This window comes from Branchiostoma floridae, chromosome 11, assembly GCF_000003815.2.
Source record: "Branchiostoma floridae strain S238N-H82 chromosome 11, Bfl_VNyyK, whole genome shotgun sequence".
Lineage (NCBI taxonomy): Eukaryota > Metazoa > Chordata > Leptocardii > Amphioxiformes > Branchiostomatidae > Branchiostoma > Branchiostoma floridae.
The window spans coordinates 5,736,176-5,750,133 of NC_049989.1; the positions used below are offsets into that span (position 1 = coordinate 5,736,176).

A 13,958-nucleotide genomic window follows, 5' to 3' on the forward strand; every position below is an offset into this window, starting at 1 on the left:
TATGGGCCTCCCTAGTATACAATGTGTTCTGTGAGGCAACTGTTCTGTCAGTCTATATCACGTTTGCTTAGTCACAAGTAGGCGGTTTCCAACCAGGTTTCTGTAAAGGCGCAGATCTTTCCATTACGTACTGTAGCAGTATGTGATTACTATGGCGCTATCAAAAACCACTGGAATACACCATGTTCTCTTTACTGCGAAGCTAAATCACTTTAAACACGAGTCATTTACAGTAACTCATGCGGCTGCTTTGTACAGGGATTTATATTATAAAATGACTAAGTCTTGACACGTCCATCCTCTGCAAGACAGGGAACCACGGAGTCACTAAACGGGATAGTGTGTGTGAGTTATATGTGACTAACTTAAGGCACATTGCTGGTTAGCCTTATAACCTTCTCCTAATGCAAATCAGTAACATCACCACAGCAGAGCTTCGCTCGCTCATGGAGGATAAGGCTGAGTGGAGAAGAAGGATCCATTGCGACCCGTGAAGGCATCTCTGAAGATCTCCACGTTCAAGGTTCAATGCAAATATGATGGCAAAAGGCTTACCCTACATGCACCTCACCACAGAGAAGCCATACAGTACTTTTATTATAGTGGAGACAAATTCACCGTGGTACAATAATTGCTACCAGTGGACTATCAAAGTGTGCGGTTGCAAAATCTTGGCCAGCAGTATCATCATGCAGCCTGTATATCGAATATTGACAACTTGGTATTCTGCAAGCAAGTCTGACAAATGGCTTACCGTAATCTTCTTAGCAGAATACAGATTTCTGTAATCAAGGGCCGAAAATTTTCCTCTCACGTTTTCTCAATTGCTGGGTAGGGAGTCTAAAGTATTGATCATAGCACAAGTGATAGATTTCTCAGCTTGAAAAATTGACAGAAAATGTGGTGTCAACTGTTGTTTAATTAGAGTTCCGTACACAATGGGCTTTAGGAATAAATGCATGGAAGCATGAAGGAGAACAATTCAATTGAAGCTCTTGTCCAAAGTTTTGGTCAGGCACAATTTGATGCTGGAAAGGGTAGAGACTGAGCCTACACATTCTTAGCAGTTGACACTACATGGAGCTACTGAACAATTAAATTAGTAAGACTGATTACAAGCAATATGCTTTGAGTACTAAACATTACTAGTAGATTGTGCTTAGTAGATTGAAGAAACTCCATGGGAATGTAATATTCTAGCCACAGCAAACCTCACGTTACAGTAAACATTAAAAAAATCAATGAACATTCTGAATCTGAAGTTTGCTGACAAAGTTAGGCATTGACTTAGATATAGACAGCGACATGATAATTGCCCATCTCAACTGCCTGGTAAGAGGTGATTAATCTTATTTGGAGCATCTCTTTGGTTACAAATGGAAAGCTACAGGTCCCATCAGTTGTGTGCGCGAATGTCGACTGTGCACTTTGCCTGTTACGCAGTAGAAATAATGGGACTCATACCCGAGATATTGATAAAAGTGCGGCACTGGTCATTAAATATGTAGTCCGTATTGATTGGTTTGTTCCATCTGCCCCAAATAGCGTCCCTGCACTTCCTGTACGTGCCTTGTTACCATTAATCAATATGAGCTCCTGATGGCAGCGATTGGTGACGGCTGCCGCTGAAATTCGCTGGAAGATAAGCGGCTGCCATCTAAAGATTGTCCAACACATTGAGTGATAGACCTGTTGATTAAAAGTTACTGATCCTTGTCCCTGCAGATTAACCCCTTAGTAATGCAAAGTTGGTGGCAAGAGGCTGTTTCATCAGTGGAAGGTTATAGTTTCTTTTCTTTGTATCTAAATTCTTCTCTCTGCTATGTTTCCTTATTGAAAAATTGTACTAATCTTAGTGAATAGGAGAGTCCTGACAGCACTTAAGAACTTTAAGCAGTTTAGCTGCAAGGGCAGTATTCAATAATCACATGTGGTTTTCCTGCAAATGAATGGCATCCTTGACCCAATTGCTGTAATAGGCTTCACAAGAAGTCGATGTGGCTGTGCAAAATCACTCAGTGCTCAGTTACTCAGCAACAAAGACTTGCCACTCACCAGCTCCTACCCTGACAAACTGTAATTTGTAACAATGCTCACTTGAAAGCTGAATAGCATAATTTTCCAAATACATGTATCAAGCCTCATATGCCAACATCTCATTTAAAAGGTTGACAGAGACCCAGATCCGGCTACTGATTCTTCGGGTAGAGACTGCCAGTAGATCAGCAATTCTGCTGGTACAAATCTCGATCAGAGTTCATTTGAAGATATTCCCTTAAAGGAAAGTCAGAACTTTTCAACTTTGATTCATTTTACTTAAGATCAATGGATTGACCTGAAGGTTAGGACTTATGAACTGGGAGACCACCCTAATCCAATCTTAGCTTCCTGATTGGAGTCTCAGTTTGCAGAGACTCAGATTAGGATCTCATGTATATCAGTGATCCTTACGCTCTGTCAGGGATATACTGCCCCTTGCAAGGTGATACACCCTTTCCTTGGCTGATACAAAACGGGGATGCGCCAGATCTCCCATCCTGATGAATGATGTAAAATTTGTATGGCCAAAGCGAAACAGAGGTTGTCATGTAATAAATCACCAACTCCAGTCAGAATGATTTGGACCATCACACACTAGAGCATGGCCTGTATATATATTATTATATATTTTGTACATGTACATCATTACATGTTTTGTACATCGAAATGTGTAACAAAGGGAATCAAACTTCCAGTGTCGCACAAATTCAACGGGTTTTCTTTTTTGTCTCTCTCCATTCCAGCCAGCTACAGTAAAAATGCACCAGATTATCGAGAGGACGGCAACCTTCATCAGTTCCCAAGGGACGCAGATGGAGATCGTGCTGAAGGCAAAGCAGCATGGGAATTCTCAGTTTGACTTCTTGACTTTTGATCACTACCTGAACCCCTACTACAAGCACATGGTCAAGATGATCAAGGATGGCAAATATACTCCAAAGAAGAGTGAAGAAACCAAAGAAAATAAGGAGCCAAATAGAGGTGAGACTTTCATTGTATGTATTATAGAGGAGGGACCAGCAATGTCATGCACTGTAGGCTGTCATTTTTCCTTTAAGAATTAAGACTTTTTGAACATGCTCTGCCAAGGAGTGAAGGAAAAAAACACACTCAAAACATGCAAACAATGACATGATATAGCTATTGTTAGAAGTTGCAGATTCTATACGAATGCCTTTCAAAATGTGTGCATTTGATGATAATTATACACTAACAGCCACCTCATTAAGAAGACTGATACATTTAATCTTTCCTGTATTTCAGTTTTTGTGAAGACAATACTGATAGTAAATCAGACATTATCACTTGATCCACAAGCAGCTCTATGATGTTTCACTTTCAGAATCCCCGGTTGCCACAGCAACGAAAGAGTCACGCCCTGGCCAGGACATGACTGATGACAGTGACGAGGAAGATGACTTAGACGGCAGCGGATACCTGCATCCCAGCTTGTTTGCTCCAAAGAGAACGCGACCACTGGCCAGCACGACGAAGACGATAGCCACGGGATACAGAGGAACAGGTCCGCTGTCCGCCTCGACTGCTGCTGCTTCACATCTGACGGGACAGTCACAACACTTGTAAGTTCTACCAAGGACTTTCATGAGTCAATTGTCTTATGCTTTGATTGAAGAATAGCAACACAAGCCCTTGTCATAAAGTTGCCCTGTTGAGTAGTGTGCAAAGTCCAGTGATTAGTCACCCTGCCTCTTGACCGAGAGGTCAACAGTTCGAATCCTTGACCTTACATGCCTGATAAGGGTTGTGAATTCCTTATACAGTGCAGGCTGTTAAGCCATGATTCCCAGACAGTTCAGTGTGCTAGCAAATACCATGTCTCTGGTGTCATGAACCTGTATATACTGTACATATCAACACTCCAAGATCAGGTTTTTAATGTGCTAAACTAGTACTAGTTCAACATTACCTTAAAGGGACATAATGTAAAAATAAAGTCACTGTTTTCGGTCATTTCTCTACATTATGAGTTGCGTCTACCTTATTACACTGCACAGCAATATTTACAACGTATGGATACGACTTTGTTGAGCCGTGAGGATGTCTCGAAATATGTGCACTTCCCTCCGCCGCTTGAGTCGTCCGCCATTTTATTCAACTCGCCGGCGAGCCAAAGTGCGCTCTAGAACGCATTCGGTGGTTCGCTCGAATCGTTACTGAGGTTTGTTGAAAGTCCCCGCTAAGCTCCGAAGATCTGCGACCGCAACGGTCGATTCGGAAATCTACGGTCGGCTTATTCCGGTAGGCTACCCGGAGTAAGTGAATTTGGTCGCAGCTTATTTTGACGTCGTTAATTAGCACTAGAAATGTGATAAAATGACGCAGATAAGTTAGAAATAAGTTGCAAATGTCAATCTGAATGGAGATTTTCAAGTTCAAAACATTTGAAATTTTGGTGCCATATTTCTACATTATGTCCCTTTAAGTCAGTTTCAATGCCATGTCTAAAATTGCTGTCATACATGTAGAACGAAAGCAACAACTATGTACTGTGTTGAAGAAGGAATGATTAACTACATGTGTATCAAGAATGGAAAGTGTTTTCCCAAGCAGATTGGTGGTTGTGGTTGAGGTAGAGGGCAGTCTGGTCATAGTAAATCACTACTGCAGCAGAAAGCGTTTAGGGCTGTCAGCAAAAATGAGGAGGCAGGCGTCAGAGTGACTTGTATGCTGCTAGGTCGTTAGTCAAATTTGACAGTATGTTGTTCATGTTGTATATTAGGGAGAATGGAATGGGGTCACAGTCATACACAAACAACTGGCAGTGTTATTGTCGGACACTAGCCTAATGTAATGTAAGACCAGGGTTTTAGGTCAAATCAACAACAGTGAAAATTGAAAGACAGAAAAGTTGTTTAGAAAGCTTTTGTGCTACTAGTGATACTACATTGTAATTGTTTGAATCCCTTGAAACATATGGTAATCCAAAGCAGGTATTTTTTCTCTTATTATATTGTCAAGAACATGTATCGAACTGTGGAAGATTTTTCTTAGGCATTGATGTCGACATGTGTACGAAATATATTTGGTGATATATGTGACTTGACACCTATAGCACCACGTTTTCACAATTCTTTTGGAGTAAGAGTATCTAGTGGTATTCCTCAAAACGATACCTAAAAGCATTCCAAAGCGCTACCCATGAAGAAATACCCCAATAATGTCATAGCAGATTAGGAAAGGAGACTTCAAATGCAGCGAGAATGTTATAGATGTAAGCCCAGGTTTGTTCAACCTTCTTCATGCTGTGAGTACATCCATCAACAAGACTTCAGAGACCTCAAACTTCCATGAAATATCCTAGTCATGCAAATACTTCCATATTCACATGGTAATGCATGGTTATGTACACCTTTCACTAACTTAGACATGCCACAAGTATGAAATTCCCATCATCTACCACTTAGATGACTTATAGCACTTAAATTGTAATTATTATTAATAATACTGGCGAAAGTGTGCAGAATCTGTAAAACATAGATACCCTCACACAAACACATCTAGATAGCAGCAATGAATGTACCTGCATTTTCCAAGGGGGGGAACTAAAGTAAAATCTTACGACAGGTGGTTTACTGATACTGTGCTGTGATAATGACTGTAGCTGTTCCTCTTCCCCAGGCTTCAGACTACTACACACACACAGAGACACACTTAAAACAATACCTCCTTTTCCATGGAAGTAACTAATTTAAAGTAGACGATTTACCTGTTCTGTACTGTACTGTACTGTAATGAGGACTGCAGCTGTTGCTCTTCCCCAAGCCTCTAGCTACTTCAGACACTCACCAAGACACATCTAAAACAATACCTCAATTTTTCATGGAGGTAACATTTAAAGTACGAGGGTAGCAGAGGGTTTAATCTGCACTGTACTGTGATGATATTAGTGATAACTGATGCTGTTGTTCTTCCTCAGGCCTCCAGCTACTACCTCGCACAGTTCAGCAGAAGCTCCAGCCTACCAAGGACCAATGGGCCTGATGGTTCCCCCTCCCCCTCCCCCTGGGGTCATGTCTGTGGAAGGTCAGTTGTTCAGTACAAAACAACCTAACAAATATTAGTTTGGAAATGTAAGGCAAGTGGGTTTTTCTTCAAACAAAAATTCAGATTGTACTTTAAGCCTTTGCACTGTGTTTACACAATCTCTCGCTGGTGGGGATCAAATGACCCCCTCTCTGACCCGAGAGCTTGGCCAATAACTCTGGCTGGACCGCTGGGAGCACGATTTAGTCAGGTTATAACTACGTGTATGCAGTACACTTGAAGCAAAGTGTCAGTGGATGCTATCACTGCGCAAAGTACATGTATACCAAGTGTAACTTTGCATTGTTGAGGAGGAAGTATAAGATTGAAGAGTTGTAAAACAAGTGTACATGTATAATTGAAAGAAAATTTTGACAAAATTGCTTGATGGCAGAGATTAAGCCTAAGAAAATAATTTGTTTATTGCTGTTATCTCTTCGGAGTGTTTCAATTCTTCAAATTCACAAAAGTTGATGCATTCCTCATTTTCAGGTATTCCACCACCACCCCCTCCCCCTCCACCTTTCCTGGCTTTCCACCCCGATGCGAGCTATGCACCACCCCCTCCCCCCGGAGTGGAGCCAGTCACCACCACCCCCTTCCCCCTGCCTCCCCCTCCCGGGATGCCGCTGACTTGTGCCGCCAGCCTGCTGCCCCCTCCTCCCCCACCCCCTGGGGAGGACACCAGACCAGGGACAGGGGGCTCTGTGGTCACTTCTGCTGGCACAGTAAAAGAGGAGTAAGTTTGCTCTCTATGCTAACATGATTTTGAGTGACTTTTGAATATGATCCCTACGAGTTAGTGGTTCAACCAGTTTTTCTAGTTATCTGTACTTGTATTGAGTTGTTCTGCTAGTTCATTCTAGTGACACTGAAGAAGAGTGATGGATGTCACTCAAAACATCCAGAAGTAAATATCTGTTTTTTATCCAGTTGTAGAGGTTGAATTGTATTTGAATGAGTTTGAATTTATCTGCCATTTAGACTTCAAATCCATCCAAAACCTGTGCCCAAATATTAAGGTACATTTTAAATGATTGAACGCGTCCACAATAGAAAAGTCGATTTAAAGGCTTTTTCTAATTAATGATTTTAATTTCAAGTATAATTTTTGACTTGACAGTATGATTGAAGGCAATATACGGCATGCTTTTATTTTGCGTTTTGCTTTCATTCATTAATTTTTTTTGTCTTTCGATCCACAGACCTTTGCTGCAATCTTCTGCACTTCCAACATTCCCAAACATCGTTCCACCTCCGCCAGACATCCAGCCAATCATCGACAAGCTTGCCAAGTATGTTGCAAAAAATGGGGACGAGTTTGAAACGACGGTTCGCGCTAAGAATGACCCCAGATTCGAGTTCCTGCTTCCATGGCATGTCCACAATCCCTACTATGAATTCAAGAAGCTCCTGTATAGACAGGAGTTGGCAGGGGAGAACATCCCTGTCACTATGTCCAAAAAAACTGTGACGGAGGACGGGGTCACCACCATGACAACAGAAAGGACCACACTGGCTGCAGCAACCAAAGGAAAGAGTATGTGTGACCTTATTCCTTAATAACAATAGATAGCAAATTAGGTACCCATTTAAGATGGATAGTGCCCTTTTCAACAGTTGTCCGGACATAATTGTAGTAGCTTGTTGGCAATTTCACTTCTGGACCAAAGGGTTTGAGGGTCAAATCCTGCCCTAACCATTTTGCTGAACTATAATTTTGTACATGACTGGTAGATGTGCGGTCCATGCCATTGAGTAACACTGGCTGATCTTCCTTCCCTGTTTGCTGCAGTTGGTCCTGTTAGTTTCTCAATAAAAGCCAAGGAGCCCGAGACGGTGCCCCTGGAGTCCAAAAGTGCCCTCCCAGCCGACGACAGCGACGATGACTACGCAGACGAGTTTGCTGAGATGGAGGCGGCGTGCGTGCCGCTGGAGGCCACCAGACTACAGCAGGACGAGGTGCCTCAGGAGGAACTGGCAGAAGACAGACCAATCAGACCTCAGCTTACTCCAGAGGAGGTGGCAGCCAAGGAAGGTACAGTTATCACACTGTCTTGTCTGCATCTTCAATCAGAGTAAAGGCATGGATGCTCCAACTACATGTAATTTGTAGTTGCTGTAGGAACCAGTGTAAGGTTCATATATCTAGTACACCTTTTCTGTTTGAAATTCAATTATTATTATTGAGTGTGTTAAAGCTGTTCCTACTTTATAGAAGGATGTGCAATTTTGATGACCTCTCTGTAACTACAATATTTGGTGTCAGATTCTGCCAAGACAGATTCTGCCCATAAAAAGGCGTGTCTTATCATCAAACATTACTTTAGCAACAACATTCTGCCATTTTATGTCCACAGCCAAAGAGAGGCTTGAGAAAAAGCTGGCAGTGGCTGCACGAGAGAAACTTGCAGCGACCAATCGAGAGCGGCAACTACAGCAAGAACGGAAGAGACGGGCCGCCCTGTTTATTAGCATGCTCAAAACTACCCCATCAGCAACTGTCAGTAAAGCTCCAGGCACAGCCACTACAGAAGAGGAGTTGGCTGCACAGGTAACAGTAGTCCCTTCTAGAAATGTCTCCTAGCTTATCTTGTGTGTATGTGTGAGCAAGTGTGTGTGTGTGAGCAAGTGTGTATGTGTGAGCAAGGGTGTATGTCATTGTGTGAGCAAGTTTGTGTTTGAGTGTGTGAGCGTGTATGAAGGTGCATGTGTTTGTGCGTGTATTTGTGTGTGAGCGAGCATGTGTGTTTTGTGTGTGTGAGAGCATTTATGTGTGTGTGTGTGTGTGTGTGTGTGTGAGTGAGCATTCATGTGTGTGTGTGTTTGTCTGAAAAAGTGTCTGTGTGTGTGTGTGTCCCCTGAGATTTCCAATATGCACAATGGAGTGTTGCCCTGCCTCAGCACTGCTAGTTTGCTATTTAGTTTGTTGGACTGGATGATTACAAGCTAAGCAGTATGGTTAAGGGGTTGATGTCTGCCATCTCTGATTGTTGTTTCTCTTTGCCAGGCTTATGCAGAGGTGTTATCTGAGGAGGCTGCAGCGGGACAGGGAACGATGTCGCCCCACTCCAGGTCCCTCTCTCCTCACAACAAACCATCACGGTCACCACCTAGTGCCTACAAAGTTTCCAGTAGTGGCAGTAGCAGGAAGAAATATAGGTGAGATTTACCAAACATTTAGGATATATAGAAGACATCACGGTGTATTCCACATCACCCTTGGTCCAAGCCCTACCCCGGGTCAGATGGCCCTCCGTCCGAACTCGAACAAAAACTGTTACAGCAGCAATTCCCACGTCCGAATCAGGTATTCAAATTTTTTACCTCGCCGCATTTGGTGTGGACAGAGTACGTTTGAATTATTCAATGAAAGCCTGTGTGATACGGCTTTTTATCACACTTGGTCCGGAACACCTGTATCAAACGTTATTGCGGCCCAGGCATGACATAAATTCATTTATCATCAAATGGGCAATTGTTGGTCTTTCATCGTATGTCATTTCTTGACATGTATTGTCAGTTTGACAGTGATGAACATTTTTACTTTTCTGGACATATTCACACCTTGGTTCTTAACTTGCCTCAAGATCATTGTGTGTCAACTGTGTGGTTTGGGAAAGGAAATTAATGAAAGCTAAACTGTGTTAAGTGGTTATTTGGAATAGGATTGTACTGTTAATTCAGGCTAGTTATGTATGGCATGTTATTGTATACAAAGTTATTTGAAGGTACAGGTATGTATTCAGTCTATGCGCCAAAGAAGAATCTCATAGACTTGGGTATGAGGCATGTCATACCGTGACATTAGATTCGATTGATATACGCTCTCATCCTCTAGGTCTCGATCCAGATCCAGATCCAAGTCCCCTCATCGCAAGAGACAGAGGAGTTCCACACCAGAATACAGACTCAGGGACTTACCCAAGGTCAAGCAGAAGACAAGGTCACGGTCAAGATCTCCCAAATGGAAGGAAATCAACACAGCCAGGCCGACCAGGTCTGAGAGCCCCATCTTTAGTGATAGAGAAGAAAGGTGAGAAAGTCTTGTGACTGATGTCAAACAAACATGCTACACAGTCATATACTGTAAATGCAGACATGTTCGCGTTGGATTAGTGGTCGCAGTTTTCGCGTTGACCACTTCACAGCGAACTTTAAAAAAAAACCACCGCGAACATTTTTCTATTATGGTATTAGACTGCAGTCTATGGTTTTATCGCGAACTTAAATCCACAGCGAAAAGTCCCTTTTCCTGCTACTGCAAAATTAAATCCCCGCAAACTTAAATGCATTTACAGTAATAGAAGCACCAACAGAAGTCGTTACACAGTTGGAGGAATATTTTATGGAAATCCTTGCATTAAAACAATCTTTAAAAGAATAGGAATAAACATCATCCTAACAAGCATTCAAACAACCTTGAAAAGGTAAGCCTCATCTTTGAGAGAAAAGTTCTGATAATATTGCTCCATAATTTGAATAAATTTTGATGGATGTGGATGATGTGAATACTTCTCCAAGTCTTAAGATGTGGACAGTTCTGTTGAGTGTGTGAGTGGACAATGTGAAGGGTGAATATACAGTGATGCCTTTAAACTAATCCTTCTGGCTTTCCCAATAATATTCAACCAATGTAGACTCTAGCTTGGAGAACACAGTTTTATATCCTTGGTATGAAATTTTGATCATACAAATGTAGTAACCTTGTCCATGCCTTTTACAGTTCCACAGCAAGCCCCAAGGTTCCTTCTGCGCAAGGTCTGCCAACAGGAAACGGGAATGGAGCTAGTACTTCCGTTCAAGTTAGTGATGTAAGGACACATTGATTTTAAAACAGTGATATATTGTTAGATGTAATAGTACTTCTATCTATGCATCATTATGTGGTGATCGTACCCATTTGTAATTACAATGTAGTACTTTATTGCAAGTATTTTGTAGTACTTTGTAACATCAATGAAGGTTAGACATCCAGATAATACACAAGACAAGAGTCACTCAAGCAACTGGATAGATTTTGGAAATGGTCTCAGAAGTTTGAAGGAGCATCCGGTACCTTTCTTCAGTGACCATGAGTACAAGCTTAACAAAAAAATATGAATTTGTATTTTGATAAGATGAAGACAAGTTTAAGAATGTCCAATTGAAAAAAAAAAAAAGTCAAGTGTAATGCTGACTTAATTACAGATCTAAAGACCTTATCTGTACATGTGTTGTTGTTGAGATTTTTTATATTTTTCATTCAGGATCTCAGGGCGAAGATACGTGCAATGTTAGCAGCCAGCAAGCCTCCGTCATAACAGTCGCCCATTGCACCTGAACATAGCTGTCCATCACTCGCTCTTCAACATCTCAGGAACTGCTGTCACCGCTCCACGCATAGCAACCACAAGGAACAAGGCCTCTTCTGCTTCTCATTTCCATTTCTGAATTTTGTTACCAAGTGCCATGGACTGAATATAGACATTAATCACATGCTGCCTGCTATACAGTGCAGTAATGCTGTGTTGTAATGGTGCAACAGAGTTGAGTGATTGTACAAAATGTAAGGCTGGAACAGAGGAAACATTTTATGGTGTTTCTATGAGTTTTTACTAACGATGGATAAGTTTTACTACATTTGAAATTGTGGCCATGCACAACACCAGTTATTACTGCACTGTAGGTGGGGTCTTCTATTCAGTCTAAAGCTAGGTTACACTTTCAGCCCTTTCTGTTCTTCATGCCATTCTTATTTGAGATGTTAGGTTATGTTTATCTCTTTTTTTTCATTCACATGTCTAGGTTTATGTAACATTTCCAAGTATGAAACTGGGGAGCTATGTGATAGGTCTCTGGTCAAATGGCACAAAGTTTCCAGACAATTTTGGCAGGTCTATGCCTTGATGCACACAGTTTTAGTCAGGTAAAAATTTTCCTTACAGCTTATTCATTTGGCATCTTGCCTTCTACTATACTTCAAAATGTCAAGGAAACACAGAGATAAATTGGTGTGGCCTGTTGTATCCTTCCACAGATAGTCAAACACTTTTTTTATGTTCAACTTAAAGAGCTATCCTTAAAAGGAAAAAAAACGGGTAAGGTTGGGGCACAACACATGTCAGGGTGGGAATATATGCAATGGGAGCTGATCTTTTTTAAACACATGTATATAGACTATAATAGAGTAAGACAGTTAAACATACAGTAGTCTCATTGTGCCCCCCTCCCCCATTTTTTTCTTTTTAAAGTATGATGGGAACACATTTATTGAAATCCGTATCAATACATCTGTCAGTGCAGACATATGAACGAGAGGGTGTGGGTACCAAGGAACTTCATTATCGTATCTGAAATGACAACAAAAGAACTTTTAGATCCATATGGAAGGTGTAATATGCGACTTGAAAACCGGACTCTAGATTGGTATGGCCCGAATGAGATCCACTTGTGCAGTGTTGAAACTACCTCAGAATACTTGATGAGCCAAAGATTGACTAATTGACCCCAAAGCGGTGGTGCTTATCATGTGGTTCTCCTCCCCCTCTCCCTGCCTGATATTGACAGGTTCATAAATTACATTACATTTGTTTGTTAGCAGAACGGTTTGCCTCAACTTGCCTGTATTCCTGCTATTGCTAACAAATCCATGACAGTGCAGAAGAAAAATAGAAGCAAAAAAAAAATTCTCAACAGTAACTAACTTATATCATTAACATGTGTCCTTGTACTGAAAGTTCACCCAGTCATAGTTTGTTTGCTGTGATTACTTTTGTTCAGCACTATTTCAGTGAAAAACATCACGCATGTAGATGCAATGTATGTGTGAACAGGTCCTTGCCACCTATTTACAATGAATGTAATGAAGTAAAAGAAAGTAAATGAATAACAACTGCTGAAAAGGTCCTTAGTAATGTGCACCTCTAAGGGGAGGGTTTTAGATTACGGTGATGTTACCAAAACATATCAGACTGAGGGTCTAATTTTCTAAGTGATAGAGCACTCATAATGCAGAATCCCTAATACTTTTATTCAGTAAAATGTTAATCTACAGTATGTTCAGTCAACTTGATCAGTGAAAAACAATTCTGCACTGTCCACTTTTGTGATACATGTAGTTATGTCACTAAACACACAAGTCTCGGGTTACATAAAATTATTTTTCCTCCATTTCACATAACAGCCAAATTTACTATTGGCAGAGTAAGGAATGCAAGTTTAGTGTCAGTGTGTGCAAATTGGGCCTGTGCACAAAAGCCGTACAAAATGGCTCCACTCCTGAGGTGTAGCCAAAATTTGACTTGATTTTTTTTTTTAGTCCAGTGCAACTTCTGGCCCAGTTTGCACACTCTGACACTTGATGTAAAATGTGTCTAGTAGTACACACTCTACAAATACTTTATATGGCTGCATGTACATGTAGGGTTGTAGTAGAATGGGTTAGAGTGCATAGAAAAAGACTACCAACGCACATCTTCCCTGTCTGTAAGGGACACAACATTCAGCTAGGGTAAAGACAATGTTGTTAGATATGAACAGTTAGTGTACGAAACTATATAACGTTAATGATTGTCTCACAGACCAGGCATGATCTAGGAGAGTAACTGCGACAGTTTCTGCAAATTTTTACTGCATTTCTTTCTGGGTGGGGATGGGGGATGGAGCTACCCTCCTGATCATGTCATGTCTTTGAGAAGAGTCTAGAAATTTCCCACTCAGTAAGACAACTCAAATGTTGGCAGTTTTCTACTGTAGACCATGCAAGCACTGTGACAGCATCTAGAGAAAATTTTAGACGGCTAGAAAAATGATAAGCTAGGGATGCTGACAACTCAATGGTCGCTTCTGCTGTCGGAGGGATGACATTTATACTAAATTATAGTGCTGATAGG

The 13,958-nt window shown here is 41.3% G+C and overlaps 1 protein-coding gene across 2 annotated transcripts in view; it reads left to right on the forward strand.

The window, feature by feature from the left end:
• The window catches only part of LOC118426464 (splicing factor, suppressor of white-apricot homolog), a 40,787-nt gene extending 27,624 nt beyond the window's left edge, over positions 1–13,163 (forward strand). For both annotated transcript variants that reach the window (XM_035835885.1, XM_035835886.1), the window contains 11 exons: positions 2,784–3,021; positions 3,383–3,620; positions 5,978–6,084; positions 6,577–6,823; positions 7,290–7,624; positions 7,880–8,122; positions 8,445–8,638; positions 9,095–9,246; positions 9,926–10,120; positions 10,811–10,898; positions 11,334–13,163. In XM_035835885.1, coding sequence (XP_035691778.1) covers positions 2,784–3,021; positions 3,383–3,620; positions 5,978–6,084; positions 6,577–6,823; positions 7,290–7,624; positions 7,880–8,122; positions 8,445–8,638; positions 9,095–9,246; positions 9,926–10,120; positions 10,811–10,898; positions 11,334–11,387 — 2,091 coding nt within the window. In that variant the 3' untranslated portion in view covers positions 11,388–13,163. The remainder of the gene's footprint in view (positions 1–2,783; positions 3,022–3,382; positions 3,621–5,977; positions 6,085–6,576; positions 6,824–7,289; positions 7,625–7,879; positions 8,123–8,444; positions 8,639–9,094; positions 9,247–9,925; positions 10,121–10,810; positions 10,899–11,333) is intronic.
• Positions 13,164–13,958: the final 795 nt, after the last annotated feature.